Here is an 18,449-nt window from a genome sequence, read left to right as displayed (position 1 = left end):
AGTGACAGGCAGTTAGTGACAGGTGGTTAGTGACAGGTGGTTAGTGACAGGTGGTTAGTGACAGGTGGTTAGTGACAGATAGTTAGTGACAGGTGGTTAGTGACAGGTGGTTAGTGACAGGTAGTTAGTGACAGGTAGTTAGTGACAGGTGGTTAGTGACAGGTGGTTAGTGACAGGCAGTTAGTGACAGGTGGTTAGTGACAGGTGGTTAGTGACAGGTAGTTAGTGACAGGTGGTTAGTGACAGGTGGTTAGTGACAGGTAGTTAGTGACAGGCGGTTAGTGACAGGTGGTTAGTGACAGGTAGTTAGTGACAGGTGGTTAGTGACAGGTAGTTAGTGACAGGTAGTTAGTGACAGGTAGTTAGTGACAGGTGGTTAGTGACAGGTGGTTAGTGACAGGTAGTTAGTGACAGGTGGTTAGTGACAGGTGGTTAGTGACAGGCGGTTAGTGACAGGTGGTTAGTGACAGGTAGTTAGTGACAGGTGGTTAGTGACAGGTAGTTAGTGACAGGTGGTTAGTGACAGGTGGTTAGTGACAGGCGGTTAGTGACAGGTGGTTAGTGACAGGTGGTTAGTGACAGGTAGTTAGTGACAGGTAGTTAGTGACAGGTGGTTAGTGACAGGTGGTTAGTGACAGGCGGTTAGTGACAGGTGGTTAGTGACAGGTGGTTAGTGACAGGTAGTTAGTGACAGGTGGTTAGTGACAGGTGGTTAGTGACAGGTGGTTAGTGACAGGCGGTTAGTGACAGGTGGTTAGTGACAGGTAGTTAGTGACAGGTGGTTAGTGACAGGTAGTTAGTGACAGGTAGTTAGTGACAGGTAGTTAGTGACAGGTGGTTAGTGACAGGTGGTTAGTGACAGGTAGTTAGTGACAGGTGGTTAGTGACAGGTGGTTAGTGACAGGCGGTTAGTGACAGGTGGTTAGTGACAGGTAGTTAGTGACAGGTGGTTAGTGACAGGTAGTTAGTGACAGGTGGTTAGTGACAGGTGGTTAGTGACAGGCGGTTAGTGACAGGTGGTTAGTGACAGGTGGTTAGTGACAGGTAGTTAGTGACAGGCGGTTAGTGACAGGTGGTTAGTGACAGGTGGTTTTTAGTAAATGTTTTAAACATTGTATTTATTAGTTATTAAGTCACTAGAATCATTGTAATGCATACGTTCTAATTGGGAAGTTAATTACTTCAGTAACAGGTAATTAGTAACTAGTAACCAAGACGATGAGTTAATTAGAACTTACGTACGTCGACATGTAGACGAAAGTAAATAAAGACACACAGGATATGATGTCACTCTATTTTCTGATTGGTTGACAGCATCGGCACTTCCTCCTCCACGACCACTACGACGAGGATCGTGACGGTGGTGGAAGAGGTGGTTGATGGGAAGGTGGTGACCTCATCGTCCAAAACTTCCTCGACCTCCCTCCAGGCCCGATGAGGTGCAGCCGGGCGCCGCCATCGTGGTCATTGTGACGAGAAACAATAAAAACTGTTTAAAATGTCACAACGTCTGTGATGTCAGAACAATAAATATGACAAATAATATCATGAACATATAACGATAATTTCATGTCATGTAAAATTAAACATAAATAAAAGAAAAAGCACAAACTGAAGCATTTCAAATGGATCGTACGGAGGCCAAGAGCTGCCACGTTTAGTTGTTTTTGATTTGATCTCCATCTGAAAACAGCTGCAGCACAAAATAAAGATCAAGATCAATAAAACCAAATTCTGACAAGAATCAGCTGCTCGGGAATCGTGTGATAGATTCATGAATCACTGACGATATAATAAGTGAAAAATATCAAATCTCATTTAGCATTTGTCTTCACTTATATTTATTATAGTTCAGCTGTTGTCATCAGATTTTATAGGAACTTTGTCAGAATAAATTATGTCAGTGCAAAGATTTATTTTCTAAACAATAATCATGAAGAAAAAAGTATTCCACTCATCACCTCCTTTTTAAATGATATTAATATTTCTTTCTATAGCACCTGTATCAAAATGCACGTAGTGAGGTGAATGGAAAACATGAGAAACTACATAAATATAAAAAATAGAGCTAAAAATGTCTTTAAAAGATAATTAGGTCAGAAAATAATTAAATAATTCTTTTCCTCCATCATTTCACCTCATTCAGAGTTTTAACTGTGACACAGATTCACTGCACATCCTCTCTTATTCTTATTATCACTACTACATTTTTTACATTTTTACGTTTTATACTCTTGTTTTTCTTTTGTGTGAACATGTGTCTCTGAGAAGAGCAACCATGCTGCCCCCTGCTGGTTGTCTCGGGGACATGAATTCCTCTGGGCTCCGCCCTGTGGTTAAATCTCTGAAAGGCCGTCGGTGTTTCTGCAGCAGCTGCAGTCGAACACGCCGCCTCACGCCCGGGATCGGATTCGATCATCCTCGTGGAGATAATCCTCGTCACCCGCAGGGCTTCGTTCTTCTTTTCACCTGCAAACCACAAAAAATAACGAATCTTGCACCTCGTCAGGAAATGTTGGGACAGATTGCACCATGGGAATTTAACTCCGCTGGTTTTCTAATGCAAAGATTGAAAGAAAGAAACTTATAAAACAGACCTGATGATTTTCAGAACATCAGATCCTTCACTTTAAAATCCTCGAACATGTAAACATCCTGCGGAGCTGCATGAGTATGGAAGACTGGAGGGGACAAATAATGCTTATATCACGAATATCCTCATATAGTAATGAGGACATTAAATAAAGTGAATTCATTCACTGGAGGTTTTAAGTATGGGCGGGCCTTCGATACCACGATCACTACTGCACAGACTCTGACTGCAAAAGACGTCATCACCACAAGAAGGCAGCGTTTGAATCTGAGATTCTCATTTGTGGAGGAAGTGAAGAGGAGTCATCTCTTTTCACAGTCGATGTCCCAACTTCTCACTTTTTAAAAACGTCTTCATGTCAAAAATATCCAAACTACGAATTTTCCACAAATGTGACAAATTAAGGTTCAGAGGTTTTCTCTGCACAACAGATACAGCTGCAAAGACAATCTCAAACCCAGACAGCAGCTCAACATGCAAGTGTCAGAAAAAAGAGCAACTAAAACTACAAATACCAAAAAGTACAACAGAGCGACACAAGAAATGAGAAGTCGGTGAGGAGCTCGAGACACGGCAGCGATTCTCGGCGCCACCTGGCCACTTCTTAGAATCGCTCTTAATATCAAGAATGTCTAAACTTCCTTCAGACATAAAAAAACAAAGTTTCATCAGAAGAAACAGACAAAATGTCCTGATGTGTTTCAATAAACTTTGCTTTTACTTTAGTGTTTAATGTTCCTCAGATTCTCTGAACACCTGAAGCTCCGCTCCTAAAAGCTCAAATTAAAATGTCCATGTCTCTCTCCTCACCCCTCCCCCCCCCTCTCTCCTCCCCATGTCTCTCTCCTCACCCCTCTCCCCCCCTCTCTCCTCCCCATGTCTCTCTCCTCACCCCTCTCCCCCCCTCTCTCCTCCCCATGTCTCTCTCCTCACCCCTCTCCCCCCCTCTCTCCTCCCCATGTCTCTCTCCTCACCCCTCTCCCCCCCTCTCTCCTCCCCATGTCTCTCTCCTCCCCCCCTCTCTCCTCCCCATGTCTCTCTCCTCACCCCTCTCCCCCCCTCTCTCCTCCTCATGTCTCTCTCCCCCCCCTCTCTCCTCCCCATGTCTCTCTCCTCACCCCTCTCCCCCCCTCTCTCCTCCCCATGTCTCTATCCTCCTCATGTCTCTCTCCCCCCCCTCTCTCCCCCCCTCTCTCCTCCCCATGTCTCTCTCCCCCCCTCTCTCCTCCCCATGTCTCTATCCTCCTCATGTCTCTCTCCCCCCCCTCTCTCCTCCCCCCCTCTCTCCTCCCCATGTCTCTCTCCCCCCCTCTCTCCTCCCCATGTCTCTCTCCCCCCCTCTCTCCCCCCCCTCTCTCCTCCCCATGTCTCTCTCCCCCCCTCTCTCCTCCCCATGTCTCTATCCTCCTCATGTCTCTCTCCCCCCCTCTCTCCTCCCCATGTCTCTCTCCCCCCCTCTCCCCCCCCCCTCTCTCCTCCTCATGTCTCTCTCCCCCCCCTCTCTCCTCCCCATGTCTCTCTCCCCCCCTCTCTCCCCCCCCTCTCTCCTCCCCATGTCTCTCTCCCCCCCTCTCTCCTCCCCATGTCTCTATCCTCCTCATGTCTCTCTCCCCCCCTCTCTCCTCCCCATGTCTCTCTCCTCACCCCTCTAACCCCCCCTCTCTCCTCCCCATGTCTCTCTCCTCACCCCTCTAACCCCCCCTCTCTCCTCCCCATGTCTCTATCCTCCTCATGTCTCTCTCCTCACCCCTCTAACCCCCCCTCTCTCCTCCCCCCCTCTCTCTCCTCCCCATGTCTCTCTCCTCCCCATGTCTCTCCCCCCCCCCCCCCTCTCTCCTCCTCATGTCTCTCTCCCCCCCATGTCTCTCTCCTCCCCATGTCTCTCTCCTCCCCCGGTGGAGGCAGATGTCTCCTCTCTGAGTCTGGTTCTTGAGGTTTCTCTCTGTTAATGAGGAGTTTCTCCTCCACAGTCTCAAAGTGCTGCTCATGGTTCACCTGTTGGTTTCTCTACATGAAGAAGATCTGAAGCTCTTCACCTTCTCTGTGAAGAGTCTGGAGATCATGATGTTAGGATTTGGTGCCACACAAATAAAACTGAACTGAATTAAGTTTTTACAAACGTTTTATCAGCGAACCATCAGAACTCCTGTGAAGAACTAAAAAAGAACTCGTTGACATGTGAACAGCTCTTAAATCAGCTCTGGTTGAACTGAATAGAAGGATGACAGGTTGTCATGCTGCATATTTTTATGGTTCAACAAGCGTCCAATGACAATCAGTGTTTGGTTTTCTTGATCCGAGGTTGTCTGGTTCTGCCTCCGGCTGCTGATGAACTTTCAGCTGTGAAAGTTGGATCCAAATGACATTTTGATTTATACAAATCCAGCCCCTCCTCCTCTTCAGGCTACTGTTACATAACTGTCGACAGACGACCTGATCGTGAATATAACGAGTTCATTCCTCAGAGCAGCAGCAGAGTGAGAACACAAATCTAATATATATATACATATATATATAAGAATAATATACTTATATATACAGCAGAGGTTCAGATTCCTGATCTGTTGCCCGTTAGCTCCTGTCGTGACTCAGAGAAAGCGAAATGTTAAACCTCATGTTGGTGTTGATTGACAGATGGTTTGAGCTTCATTCAGACCAGAGAGCAGCCTGAGAAGAAGAAGCTGAAGGATCGAACTCGCTGGATAAAATGTTTCCTGCTCTTTGGTCCAAACTGAAATATCGGACTCTGGTTCCAGGTCCAACTCGTGTTTTTGATGTTGACTCGGGATCTTGATTCAGGACTTAACTTGTTGAACTTGACACGTCAGCTGACTGACGCAGTTTGTCGGTGTAATAAAAGGACCGTGGACCGAGCTCAACCAAACCACCGCGGGGGGCCGTTTTTCATTTACTCGTCTTCGGCTCCTCTGAGGACGTCCACACGAACACTGAGCTGCTGCACGATACATCAGAGTTACATCCTATAATCCATTGATCCCGATAGTAGTTTGTATCTTGTGTGTTTCTATAAATTGTTTCATATAATAAAATTGTTTAGTTCCACTGATCCATCCCATTTCCATGGTAACGGTGAGCTCCACCAATCAGAGACGTCACTGTTACACCTGAGGATTGTGGGTAAATAAAACACAGGTGACATAATCTGGACTTCTACAGGAGAATGTAATGTTTCACAGTCTCGTACTTTGTGGTGAGTCCAAACTGGATGGTTGAAATATTATGACTGACGTGTTACAGAAGTGACGACTTGTCTTCAGATTAAACGTCGCTGGCGGTTTTTACAGTTGAACCCTGAACTCCGTCTTTCAGGTTTGTCACTAAAACAAAGTGACGGGATTCTGGAGCCGAGCTTCAGTCGACAGTTTGATTCTTCTGAGAAGCAGCAGAGTTGGAACGTAGCTTTTAGCTGCAGGGATAAAAGTCCATATAGAAGCTATAAATACACACATGCACAGACATGAGCCGACCAATCAGGGCCGGAGTTCAGGATGAAGAGCTGTTCAGCTTCAGGGTTGAAGCTTGAACATGTGACAGCAGATCACAGCCATCAATCAGAGCCACGTTCACTCTTCAGCTCTACAGAAGGAACACCGACGTCACGCAGACTCCGTACATCTGCTGAGAAGAAGAAACACTCTTCATCGAACCTTCAATCTTATTTCACTTTGTGATCCACGAAACACAAAACAACAACTTGTCCACAAACCGATAAGTCGACTGAACAAAGAATCCGCTGGCATGGATTTGAAAGTGTTAGATCACTGCAGCTTCTCACAGGTTTGTTCTCAGGAATCTTTCCAAACGTTCACCAGCGATGAAGAAAGAGCTTCTGATGTGTGATGAAGATTCATTTCTACTCGGTGTCTCGCAGATAAAGAGAAGAATCAACTCGATGAGTCGATTGTCCTGATGCAATATTTATATGTGTATTTCTCACAACATGGCAAACAGAGAAGCTTCAAACCCAGAAAACAAATCAAACAGTGATGAAATGATACAGTGAGTCAGAGGAGAGTTTGATGAGCACGCAGGAGAACCTGCAGGTGGAGGAGGAGGGTTTACTCCTTCACCAGAATCCAGAGCTTTCTACACTAAAGGTATAAAACTGGTTCAAGTAGAAGAGTTCATCGAAAACTGCTCCTGAACTCAGAGGCTTCATGAGAAACTCCGAAGGTACCGACCGACCTTCACTGACCAGGACGTTTTCAGCCTCAGAAAAATAACGTCCAAAGTCCGAGCACAAATTTCCACCGATGGTTAATTCCTCCGTCTGTGTGACCCACCTGTTGGTGGGTGTGTCTCTTTGGCTCCGCCCCTCACCTGAGCAGCAGCTTTAAAAATGAGCAACCGGATCGTCTCCTCTCACTCGCTCCAGAAGACAGACGGCAACTGTCTCCCTTATCGTCATGGCAACTACATTCTCCAGTGGCAGCATGTTGGGGCGATCGTCCCTCATAGGCGGCATGAGCTCGTTCAGCATGGCGGGCGGAGCAGGAGGCTCTGGTGTTAGAGTCTCTCAGGCCAGCCGGAGCTACTCTGCAGGCGGCGGCGGCGGCAGCTTTGGCATCAGAGGTGGAGCAGGTGCAGGTTTCGGTGGTGGTGCAGGTTTCGGTGGTGGTGCAGGTTTCGGTGGTGGAGCAGGTTTCGGTGGTGGTGCAGGTTTCGGAGGTGGTGCAGGTTTCGGAGGTGGTGCAGGGGCAAACGAAAGCCTCATCGGCAACGAGAAGTTCACCATGCAAAACCTGAACGATCGCCTGGCCACCTACCTGGCCAAGGTGGCGGCGCTGGAGAAGGCCAATGCCCAGCTGGAGCTGAACATCAGACAGTTTGTGGAGAGCAAAGTCGGACCGACCACCAGAGACTACAGCGCCCACTTCATCACCATCGCTGAGCTGCAGGCCAAGGTGAGGACCAGGGGCATCCTGGGAAATAAGATCATCCTTTATTAGTCCCACAATGGAGAAATGTGCAGTATTACAGCAGCAAGAGTCAAAAGGCATCAGTTAGTAATAAGTAAGATTCAATCCTAGTATATATATATATATATATAAATAAATAAAAGTATGAGTGGAATTAAACATATACAGTAAAAACTGGAAAAAGTCAAAGTACAGCCGACTAAACCTGCTAAAGCTGAAATATACAGTCAAGATAAGTTGAGATTCTTTTGTGCCAAATGTTGTGAATTTATTTTTTTAATGATCTCACCCTTTTTAAATCATTGAATCAATTAACTCATTAACTGAATGAGTCATATTGGCAGCTCGCAGCCTCCATAGAGCAAAAAGGACGAAATAAACATCCGATGAAAATGCTGTGTCGTGTTTTTATCATTTTATTTTTAACTCATTTGTAATTAGTGAGAAACGTTTTTAAAAGTGAAATGTAAAGAACAGGTGAAGAGTGAATACATCGTCTTTGATCTCATAACGGGACAAAGTTTTTCAGAACCACAATTTTAAAGATCCTGAGTCTGAGCCGGACGTGATCGAGGTGAATCATAGGTTTTATTTTATCTGGAGTTTTTGTGATTCGAGTTGAATAGATTCACATTTTTAATGATATTAGAGTTGATCTGGTGAAAATGGATTTTATTGGTGTTTGTCTGTTTTCAGATCCAGGACGCCCTCATGACCAAAGGATCCATCATGTTGAGCGTCGACAACGCCCAACTCGCTCAGGACGACTTCAGAGTCAAGTCAGTAACAACTTTACCTACTTCCTGTTTTCTGGAATTTGCCTTTTTTCTCTTTTTAAATAAAATAATTATTTAAAGTTTCATTTGACTTGAGAAAGTCTCTGCACAGTCAAATATTAAACCAGGAATAAAATCCTTGTTGACAGATTTGTGGTGAAGTATCACCTGAGCTCTGCAGCCTCAGCGCACTCTGCTGGCTGCTGAGGGAACAGCAGCCGGTGGATTGACTCAGATCAGAGGCGATGAAATGACTCATGGGAATAATTACATGAATAAACATAAACATTAGATGAACCATAAACACCCAGATATTATTCAACTCATTGAAATGTGACTTGACTGTTTTTTACAGGTTTCTTAGTTTAAAATCGATTTCAATCTAATTTGATCCAAAATCAACATCAATAACAATAATAGTTATAATGAAAATGATAAATAATAATAATAATAAAAATGATAACGATCTGTTGTTTTCCTGCAGGTTCGAGAACGAGCTGTCCATGCGTCAGTCCGTGGAAGCCGACATCGCCGGGCTGAAGATGCTGCTCGGGGACCTGGGTGTGGCCAAGACGGACCTGAGCATGCAGATCGACAGCCTGAAGGACGAGCTGGTGTCCATGAAGAAGAACCACGAGGAGGTGACCACGCCTACCTCAGCCGATTAATCTTTTCTGATCAGCTTCAGATTTTGTGACATCATTAGTCATGTTCGAGGAGGAGGTCGTAATAATAATAATTGAGCCTGATATGAAGGTCACCCTCAAACAGCCCTTTGACTTTTGAGGACCAGACAAAATGTCCTCACGGTGATGGAACCAAAACAAGCACACGCACACTAACCTTCTTCACGCTCTTGCAGGACCTGATGTCAATGCGGACTCAGATGAGCGGTCAGGTGAACGTGGAGGTGGACGCCGCTCCTCAGGAGGACTTGACCAAGGTCATGGAGGAGATCAGGGAGCAGTACGACACCGTCGCCGCCAAGAACCGCAGAGACCTACAGTCGTGGTTCCAGGCGAAGGTGAGGAGGAAGGAAACTGTCAGTTAAAGAGGAACATGAACAAACCTGCATGTTTTCATTCATCTGTTTGCTTCTTCCTCCTCGTTCCAGTCGGAGCTCCTCAGTAAGGAGGTGGCGACCACCGAGATAACACTGAAGTCCACGACTTCTGAGGTGAAGGAAGTGAAGAGTCAGTTTCAGGCTTTGGAGATCGAGCTCCAGTCTCAGCTCAGCATGGTGAGACCAGTGTGAACACCAGCTTTAAGACATGACACGATTTTACTTATTGACTCACGTTTGTTTTGATGTAACATCAGAAAATCCTGCTCTCTGATTGGACACAAACCAGTGGGTGATCATTGTTTGTCAGAGTCAGAAGTCCTCAGCCTCGATGGAACATTTCAAAAGTCCAATTTGGTGCAAAGACCAGAACTCCAGTTTTATTGTGATTTAATTATAGTAAAGGTTTGAATAAAACTGGATTTCACTCGATGTCGTGGAGAAACGAAGCCAAACGGACTGATCCTGTTCCCTGAAGGTAGAAGAAGAACAGAACTGTTTCGAACTCGCAGCTTGACGAGTTTAACCTCGAGTCGCCCGACTAATATTAAGATTTTTGAGTAGAAACAGATTCTGTTTATTTTATAGTGAATTGAATCAATAAATCCAGATACATCATTTTGAAAAAGCACTGGTAGCAGCTCTAAACTGTCGTTAACCACAGAAGAAGAACCGCACTCATAGTTTGTTGGACATCAGATCAATGTGAGCGGTCGTCAAGCGACTCAAATAAGTTGTTATATAAAAATCTCTTTTCAGTTTGTCGGTGAACTACTGCATTGTGGGAGAAATAGGTTCTTTATCAACTACAACAGAACAAGAATCCGATAACAGTCCTGACGCTGAAACCACTGTTTGTCTCACATGTCTGTCTCACATGTCTGTCTCCCTGCAGAAAGCGTCTCTTGAAAACACACTGGTCGAAATCCAGGCTCGCTACGCCGCGCAGATGAATGGATTCCAGATGCAGGTGAATAGTTGTGGTAGTCGGGGTAAGACACTCGGCTCCGTTAAGGCATCACACTGACACTGAGTTCACCCGTGCAGGTGACCATGCTGGAGGAGCAGCTGGTGCAGCTGAATGCCGACATGGGGCGACAGTCCGAGGAGTACCAGGTGCTGCTGGACATCAAGACCAGACTGGAGATGGAGATCGCCGAGTACAGGAGGCTGCTGGACGGAGAGGGACTCGGGTAGGAGGCGATTCACACCTTCCGTCGACATGGCCGATACTTGTATTAAAAGAAAGACTGTAAAAACAATGACCAGCAGAGGGCGACTCCATAGAAAATGTCTCCTCTGGTAGTTTCTATAGAAAAAAGGAAGAAAAGCACTTCAAATGTTCAGGCCTCACAACTAAAATCAGTTTCTCGTGTTTCCCTCTCTTAGATCTTCGGGGTCGTCGTCGTCTTCCAGCGTAACCACAAAGATCATCACAAAGGTCATCGAGGAGACCGTCGTAGACAGCTCGCATGTCTGACCTGGGGCGGAGTCACATCTCAACCTATCCCCCACCAACGTCACCACCAACAGCTTCTGTCTGAATAAATCTCAACTAAACTCAACTGGTTTGAATGTTTCTGAAGTGAGAAAACAAGAATACATGAAAAATACACCTCATGACTGCAGCAACACAAACATCAGGAAACTAGAACCTGATCAACTTGTTCAAAACATCTCGTCACCACAAACGTGCGAATCACACAAACTAATTCAGATGAACGCAACATACTTGTGTTAACTTGTGTTAACTTACTTGTGTTAACTTTTGTTAACATACTTGTGTTAACTTACTTGTGTTAACATACTTGTGTTAACTTGTGTTAACTTACTTGTGTTAACTTACTTGTGTTAACATACTTGTGTTAACTTGTGTTAACATACTTGTGTTAACATACTTGTGTTAACTTATACAACAAAAGAAATGTTTAAACACGCTCAAGGAAAGAAACACTGAAAAACATGAATCCTTTAAAAATGGCAAATGATGTGAAACCTGTGTGAAGCCTTTACCCACAATCCCCTGCAGGTAGTTTGGATGCAGACTACAGATCTTCATCCTGCAGCACATACACAAGAGAACAGAGCAGGAGGAACAGCTGAGCTCTTCTTCAGCTGAGACACTGACGGACTCGTCCATGTTCATTTGCTTGAACTTCAATCATGAGACAACTTCAACATCACCAACATGTTCACGTGTTCAACAAACTACTGCTCATCGAGTTCTGAATCCACCACCATCATGTTCTCCTAGTGTTCAGTGAGAGGTACTACACCCCATACAGTGGACCCAGTTTCCCACAATGCAATGTGAAAACCAGCGTATAACCAATGTGAACGAACAAAGCAAGATATCATCGTGCAGCGCTCTCACTAAATGAAAGACGGGACAGACAAGAGAAAATAGTGACATGTACAAATGTTTGACCAAACTTAAAAAATGGAAATTCAGCTAAAGTAAAAAAATCCTAAATAAAATAAATGATAAACAAGTTTCAAATAAAAACTTTAGATGCAACAACAATCGTTTAGACGAGAATCTCTCATAATAATACACACACACACACACAATCAGTCAAAGTCACATGATTCATAATCGCATGAACAGAATCAGTTTGAATATAAAGAAAAAAACGTTTTCTCGAGAACCAGAGAATGTTTTTGTCACATTGAACAAAATAAACAAGCAGAGCAGACGTTCCATTAGTTTCTTTAATAATTCTCTTTCCAGTACAGATGCTGCATCACCTTTACCTTTTTTGCTGCTATTTTTTAAATAGTTTTATTATTTTTTTAGGAATAACTATCAATAGATCTGAACACAGTGAGCGATCTGCGAGGGGCGGGGCTGGAATGATTTTCATTTTTTGCTATAAAAACGTAAGGAATGTCGTATCAGCCGATTATCAAACAACAAAAAGATCCTGATTGATCAATACTGGTCCATAAAAAATATCAAAGTTACATCATCATTTTTACCAACACGGTAACAGAGTGAACACTGGCGAGTAAAATACTAGTAAACTGGCAGCAAGTACTGAAACAGAAGAAGTACTGGCACTTTGTTGTACTCAGAGTTAAAGTACTTTTACTGCGGAGGAAACTGAGCCAGGACTCGTTCGTCTGTTTCACGTTCAGAGTTTAAAGTGTTGTGACCTCGGACGAGACGCAGGAAACAAAACGGCTCGTTTTAGCAGAATCTGTTTCTTCTGAATTAAATCAGAAAATAAACAATGAACATCTTTGATGGATCACAGTAGTGAATAAAGATGGACGCCATGACGGTTCCCTAAAATGAAGCCAAATCATCTTGATTGCCCCCTAGTGGCTGGCTACAGGTCAAACTCATCCTCCTCCATGTTAGCAGATGGGACACGTACATTTGATACATGAAGTGTTTTCAGACGTGTACCTTCACTCGTTCCGAGACCCCATTCATACCTGCTGCTGCGTCTCCACATGTGATCAGATGTCACTTCCTGTTCTATAAGTTAACATGATCATCTGTTCTCAAAGAGAAGATTCAGGTTTTTATCAAGTCTTACGACGACTGTGTGTGTGTGTGTGTGTGTGTGTTCCATAATGACATCATTCATTACGGAACATTTCATTTAACTTCGATGAAACAGTAAAATGAGAACTATATGAAAATAATACTGTAAATAAACCAGTGAGTGTGAAACAGTGAGAAAAGTAGAAATACTTTGGTTCAGGGTTGTACTTCATAGTGAGAGGACACATTGACAAAAGTATGTGGACATGAGTGTCAGACAACCTCAGGTTCTACAGTATCAATCTCTGTTCACACTCACACAGGTCACATGACCGTTCACCTACACTGGTCATGTGATGTAAACAGGAAGAAGATAGTCTGCAGTTGGTTGCTTAGCAACAGAAACTCCTCTGAAGGAGGAGCAGTGATGGTGAAGAGTCAGAGCAGGGACGAGGTGGAGCTGTCACTGACAGGAAGTGTTAGCGACGCTTTGTGTTCACCGCTGGTAGTCGAGTCATGTGACTGATGAGAACCAATCAGAAGAGGACGTGGGCGTCACCGTTTACTAAAGTCTCAGTTTGTGTTCAGGCTAAAACACAAAACCAGAGTTTTCAAAATAAAACGAGATCAGTTCACACGAGTCTCTGATTCAGAGGCTGGAGAACTCCAGATGTAACCATAGCAACAGTGATGAGTTTTAAACTATATGTAACCGTGTAGACGAAACGTCAGATGAGACAACAGCAGGTGTGAACAAGTAACACTTAGTGAAACTCTGGATCATTCACAGTGAACGAGGTTTCGCTCAGTTTCATAAAAGGAAGTTTCTGAACCTCAGACGTGTTTGTGCTTCTGTTTCAGTGAAGTACTTGAAAAATAAGTACTGAGAAAGAGAGAGACAGAGATCACTCTGACCAGTTTACAGATTATCTACAAACCCCTCAGTTACTCAGTCGCCCACAGACACAGTACATAACACGCGCACACACACACACGCACGCACGCACACACACACGGACACTTGCATAAGAGCAAATCAGTCGGTCCACCCTGCCACATATATAAAGAGCACAAAAGGTATTAAAATGTAAGAAAAATTCATAAGGAAAAAAATGTATAGATAGTATTTATAAAAAAAAGGAATAATACTTTGTTTTCCGCGAGGTTAAAGGGTACGGACATTCTCTTAGCTACTGTCACTGCCCACGGTGCTGCTGCTGCTGCTGCTGCTGCTGCTGCTGCTGCTGGCCGTGTCCGCTTGTTCTCGTTTGTGGATCTGCTCGTGTGCTTTGAGATGACCCGACTGGCTGAAAGTCTTCCCACACTGAGGGCAGGCGTACGGCCGCTCGCCCGTGTGGATCTGCTGGTGTGCCTTCAGGTGGCCGAGGCGACCGAAGCTCTTGCCGCACTGCGTGCAGCCGAACGGCCGCTCTCCCGTGTGGATCTTCTCGTGGGTTTTTAACACGCCGGAGTTGCTGAAAGTCTTTCCGCACTGTGAGCAGGTGAAGGGCTTCTCGCCTGTGTGGATCTGCACGTGGTTGCGGTAGCTAGTCTCCTTGGTGAAGCTCTTGCCGCAGTGTTGGCAGCAGTACGGCCTCTCGCCCGTGTGGCTCAGCTGGTGAGCCTTCAGCTCCTTCGACTGGCCAAAGCTCTTCCCGCAGGTGACGCAGATGAACGGGCGTTCGCCAGTGTGCAGCCGCTGGTGTGACCGCAGGTCGTCAGCCTTGGTGAAGCCTTTGGGGCAGTGAGCGCATACGTACGGCTTCTGGCCCGTGTGGATTAGCTGGTGTCGCTTGAGGTTTCCCGCCTGGCCGAAGCTCTTGCCGCACTGCGAGCAAGTGTACGGGCGCTCCCCGGTGTGGATGCGTTGGTGGGTTTTCAGGTTTCCTAGCGTGCTGAAGTTCTTCCCACATTGTGTGCAGGAGAAAGGCTTCTCCCCCTGCATGTTACGAGGTTTTCGCACCGTTGGACTCTGGGATTTGGTTGTGATGACCAGTTTCCCTCCCGTCTGCCCGGTCCCCGTCGCCTCTGCAGACGCCTTCCCGTCCTCTGTCGGCTGTAGCTCGTACAGCGCCCCACCTCCAAACTCAGGGTCCAGTTTGCCAATGCCGTCCATGAGCAGGGTGTCAGGGCGGAGCTTGTTGAGCTCGGTGCGGAGCTCAGCCATGTGGATGGACTCCAGGCCGTTGTGCTGCAGGTAGGTGGACATGGCGTTGGATTCTGGGTACTCCGATTTCAGGGAGCTCAGCTCTGTGGTGTAGTAACACTGCAGGTCCACATGGTGGTCCGACTTAATGTACTCCAGAGTGTCCGTCACCTGCAACAAGAGAACGAAACGCTTCAGTCAGTGTGTTTTTATTCACCGCTGATAGTCGAGTCATGTGACTGATAAGAACCAATCAGGAAGAGAACGTGAGCATCTGTGGAATTGTTTACAAACGTCTCTGTTTCTGTTCATCCAAACTAAAAACACAATCCGGAATTTTCAAACCAGGACGAAACCAGCAGCATAACCATGGCAACAGTACATTTCATAGCGCGTCCGTCATTTTATTCGTCTATGATCTCAGATTTTTCTCTGCATCAATAAAGAAGATACAGACTTTGTTGACTGGTTCTGTCGTCTTGGATTAGTCCAAAGGTTGATGTCTTATTATAAATATATATAATGATACATCAATTCAGGGGCTGCGTCCTTCACACGACTGGACCTTCACAATTCCAAGGCTCCTCTTCCACCCCAGAGCAGCAGAGGCTCAACATATCCCATAATTCATTGCACTTCAGTGACAAACTCTTTTGGAGGTAATGGCATCCAAAGGGGGGCGAAAATGTCAGAATGTATTTTTAAATGAACCCAACCGACCAACCAACGGTGCACGTGGTAAAAAAACATTTTTTCAACATTTTGAATCCACCTAAGAATGTTTTGGTATAAGTTTTGTTGCTAGGCTACGGTTGTAAAGGTGAGACACGATGGTGACGCAATAGGAAGAACACATATCATTTCGGTTCAGCTGACACGATGTACGCTGCCGTCGGAGGAAGCAGTCGGCTGCGTACACAAGGGTCCGTCCACAGGACGCAGCCGCTGCATTGAGACACAGCTACTGTGACCAGATGTGAGTTGGGTCTATCATTACCTGGGAGATGTAGTCAAACACAGAGCTGGGCTCATAGTGCGACTTGTAGTCCAGCTCTGTGACGTCGCTGTGGTGAAACGGGCCCAGTTGGTGGTTGCCGTGGAGACCGTGATGCTCGGACTTGATGTAGTCGAGGCCGCTGATCTCCATCTTGATCTGGTCCTGGCCCAGTTCTGCGGTGGACAGCGACTGGATCTCCGACAGGTCCACGGTCCTGATGGGCTCCAGGTCTCCGTCCTCCGGCTCGCTCTTCACACACGGCAGCATCACTAGAGGCTCTGCGATTTCCGCCGCCAGTGAGTTGAGTGTGGGCGTCGGGCAGTCGGAGGAGAGGAGAGCCAGAGATGGCGTTGGGGCAGAGTCGCCGGCCCCGGGGTCGCAATCTGTTTGCAGTGAGGGGTCCAGGGGTGGGGGAGGGGAGCTGCAGTCAGGGGGCAGACCAAGACTCAAACACTCGCTCTCTAAGTCTGTCATGGTGAGGGGCGGAGCTTATCCTCCTCACCTCACTCGGGTCAACACCTGAAGTATCGTCGAGGTCCGCCTTTGTCGTCCTCCTCCCTGAAGCCGTCTTCCACTCCCCCCTCTGTCGCTTCAGAGATCTGACCTGAGAGAGGAGGGGCTGGGGGGCCGTGTCGCTGACTCCTCTGGGAATCAAACGCTGTCACCGGCCACACCTGACCAGGCTGCAGAGACACAATGGAGATCACAGTTAGTTTTTATTCATCATGTCAATCGCCGAACATTAACACCTGAACCCACAACGGGTTCTTCAAGGTCGGCGGCTCGAATCCCAACCAATGCCGAAGTGTTGTAGGGCAAGATGCTGAACCCAAAGAACGTCCCCTCAAAGATGCTGAACCCAAAGAACGTCCCCTCAAAGATGCTGAACCCAAAGAACGTCCCCTCAAAGATGCTGAACCCCAAAGAACGTCCCCTCAAAGATGCTGAACCCAAAGAACGTCCCCTCAAAGATGCTGAACCCAAAGAACGTCCCCTCAAAGATGCTGAATGCATCGTTTTAGTGAGACTTGTGATGAGATTCAGTTCACTGCCCTCTGAACTTCTGAGAGTAAATGTGACGTGAACTTTTCTTTCTTCAAACAACGAGTCAACTTTTAAATCAGTGTTGGATTATTAGATTATCAGAGTGTTACATTATTAGATTATTAGATTATCAGAGTGTTACATTATTAGATTATTAGATTATCAGAGTGTTGGATTATTCGGGATCAGGTTTAGTTCTCAGAGTAAATAACATGCAGACACCAAGAACCTGAACCTTTTCTGTTATTATTGATTCTATAGACTGAGAAGCGACACACACACACACACACACACACACACACACACACACACACACACACACAGTGAAAACATTGTGACAGTGTGTGTGGAACAAAGACACCGGGAGCAGCAGCAGACTGCAGCCGGCTGCCGGTGCACCACACCGGGCCAATGTACCTGCCTGCTCCCGCTCAGGTAGCCTCCTCCGGGCGCCACGCAGCCTCCGCACAGTCCCTCAAAAACGTGATTTATTCTCTGTCGGCTTCACATCGCATCACAACTTCCGCTTAAAACGAACCAACTTTCACCGAACATCGCGTCCGGACCGAAGCGGCGGCGCGTCAGCGGCTTCCACAAAGACAGGGCAAGGTGCCATGAGTAGCTCCAGCAGCTAGCCAGTGGCCATCTTGTTTATCACACTCACGGTGCAGCTTGCTAAGCTAACTAGCGGAGCTAGCTGCTGTTAGCACGGGGGAAAGTGAGAGTGAGGCGGGGGAGCGGCGGGGCTGTTCGCCCGCGGGACGCAGCGGGGAGCGGCGGACACACAAAGAAAGTGTCCGGCGGACAGAGCCAGGCGGCGGCCGACGGGACACTAGCGGGAGGACTCTGTCAGGGAGCTCGGTAAACAGGCAGGAAACCGGGCTGCACCGAAGCCGAGCGGCCGGGACACAACGGAGGGGAGAGCGGGTCGTTACCTGCGGGAGGTCCGGGTCATGGCCGCCTGTCCTCGGTTCGGTCCGTCACTGAAGCTCCCTCCGCTGGACCCGCCACGTCCACCTCAGCACAGCAGCCTCCTCTCCTCCTCTCTTGATTCCTCCCTCCTTCTCTCCTCCCTCCTTCTCACCTTCCTCCTTCTCACTTTCCTCCTCTCTTGATTCCTCCCTCCTTCTCACTTTCCTCCTCTCTTGATTCCTCCCTCCTTCTCACTTTCCTCCTCTCTTGATTCCTCCCTCCTTCTCACTTTCCTCCTCTCTTGATTCCTCCCTCCTTCTCTCCTCCCTCCTTCTCACTTTCCTCCTCTCTTGATTCCTCCCTCCTTCTCTCCTCCCTCCCTCTCACCTTCCTCCTCTCTTGATTCCTCCCTCCTTCTCACTTTCCTCTTCTCTTGATTCCTCCCTCCTTCTCTCCTCCCTCCTTCTTACCTTCCACCTCTCCTG

General features: G+C 46.7%; 3 protein-coding genes across 8 annotated transcripts in view; 2 read left to right on the top strand and 1 right to left on the bottom strand.

The window, feature by feature from the left end:
- Positions 1-1,507, top strand: part of LOC109623827 (keratin, type I cytoskeletal 13-like) — a 6,182-nt gene extending 4,675 nt beyond the window's left edge. The window contains exon 8 of the mRNA XM_069525520.1: positions 1,315-1,507. Coding sequence (XP_069381621.1) covers positions 1,315-1,438 — 124 coding nt within the window. The 3' untranslated portion in view covers positions 1,439-1,507. The remainder of the gene's footprint in view (positions 1-1,314) is intronic.
- A 5,464-nt stretch (positions 1,508-6,971) lies between these two features.
- LOC109647628 (keratin, type I cytoskeletal 13-like) lies at positions 6,972-10,937 on the top strand. 2 transcript variants are annotated; one of them, XM_069525516.1, is made up of 9 exons: positions 6,972-7,237; positions 7,274-7,518; positions 8,230-8,312; positions 8,794-8,950; positions 9,172-9,333; positions 9,424-9,549; positions 10,268-10,342; positions 10,420-10,565; positions 10,762-10,937. In XM_069525516.1, the coding sequence occupies exons 1-9, from the start codon at positions 7,021-7,023 to the stop codon at positions 10,850-10,852; spliced, it is 1,302 nt and encodes a 433-aa protein (XP_069381617.1). In that variant the 5' UTR covers positions 6,972-7,020; the 3' UTR covers positions 10,853-10,937. The 2 variants fall into 2 exon arrangements, with proteins under 2 accessions (XP_069381617.1, XP_069381616.1); XM_069525515.1 differs by having other exon boundaries at positions 6,972-7,518.
- A 1,133-nt stretch (positions 10,938-12,070) lies between these two features.
- LOC109646853 (zinc finger protein OZF) lies at positions 12,071-18,185 on the bottom strand. 5 transcript variants are annotated; one of them, XM_069525506.1, is made up of 4 exons: positions 17,988-18,179; positions 16,511-16,691; positions 16,009-16,429; positions 12,071-15,182 (listed from the first exon to the last, which is right to left on the bottom strand). In XM_069525506.1, exons 3-4 carry the CDS (start codon positions 16,273-16,275, stop codon positions 14,052-14,054), a joined length of 1,398 nt encoding a protein of 465 aa, XP_069381607.1. In that variant the 5' UTR covers positions 16,276-16,429; positions 16,511-16,691; positions 17,988-18,179; the 3' UTR covers positions 12,071-14,051. The 5 variants fall into 5 exon arrangements, with proteins under 5 accessions (XP_069381607.1, XP_069381608.1, XP_069381604.1 ...); XM_069525507.1 differs by having other exon boundaries at positions 16,009-16,391; XM_069525503.1 differs by having other exon boundaries at positions 16,009-16,691; positions 17,988-18,185.
- Positions 18,186-18,449: the final 264 nt, after the last annotated feature.

This window comes from Paralichthys olivaceus, chromosome 5 (genome assembly GCF_024713975.1).
Source record: "Paralichthys olivaceus isolate ysfri-2021 chromosome 5, ASM2471397v2, whole genome shotgun sequence".
Classification (NCBI taxonomy): domain Eukaryota; kingdom Metazoa; phylum Chordata; class Actinopteri; order Pleuronectiformes; family Paralichthyidae; genus Paralichthys; species Paralichthys olivaceus.
This window is presented reverse-complemented; position numbering and strand designations above follow the sequence as displayed.

Coding starts and splice junctions, on each gene's coding strand:
- LOC109646853 (XM_069525503.1), bottom strand. CDS start 16,482: ATGACAGACTTAGAGAGCGAGTGTTTGAGTCTTGGTCTGCCCCCTGAC. Junction 15,183..16,008: donor TGTTTGACTACATCTCCCAG/GTAATGATAGAC, acceptor CTCTTGTTGCAG/GTGACGGACACTCTGGAGTA.
- LOC109647628 (XM_069525515.1), top strand. CDS start 7,021: ATGGCAACTACATTCTCCAGTGGCAGCATGTTGGGGCGATCGTCCCTC. Junction 9,334..9,423: donor AGTCGTGGTTCCAGGCGAAG/GTGAGGAGGAAG, acceptor TCCTCGTTCCAG/TCGGAGCTCCTCAGTAAGGA. Junction 9,550..10,267: donor TCCAGTCTCAGCTCAGCATG/GTGAGACCAGTG, acceptor GTCTCCCTGCAG/AAAGCGTCTCTTGAAAACAC.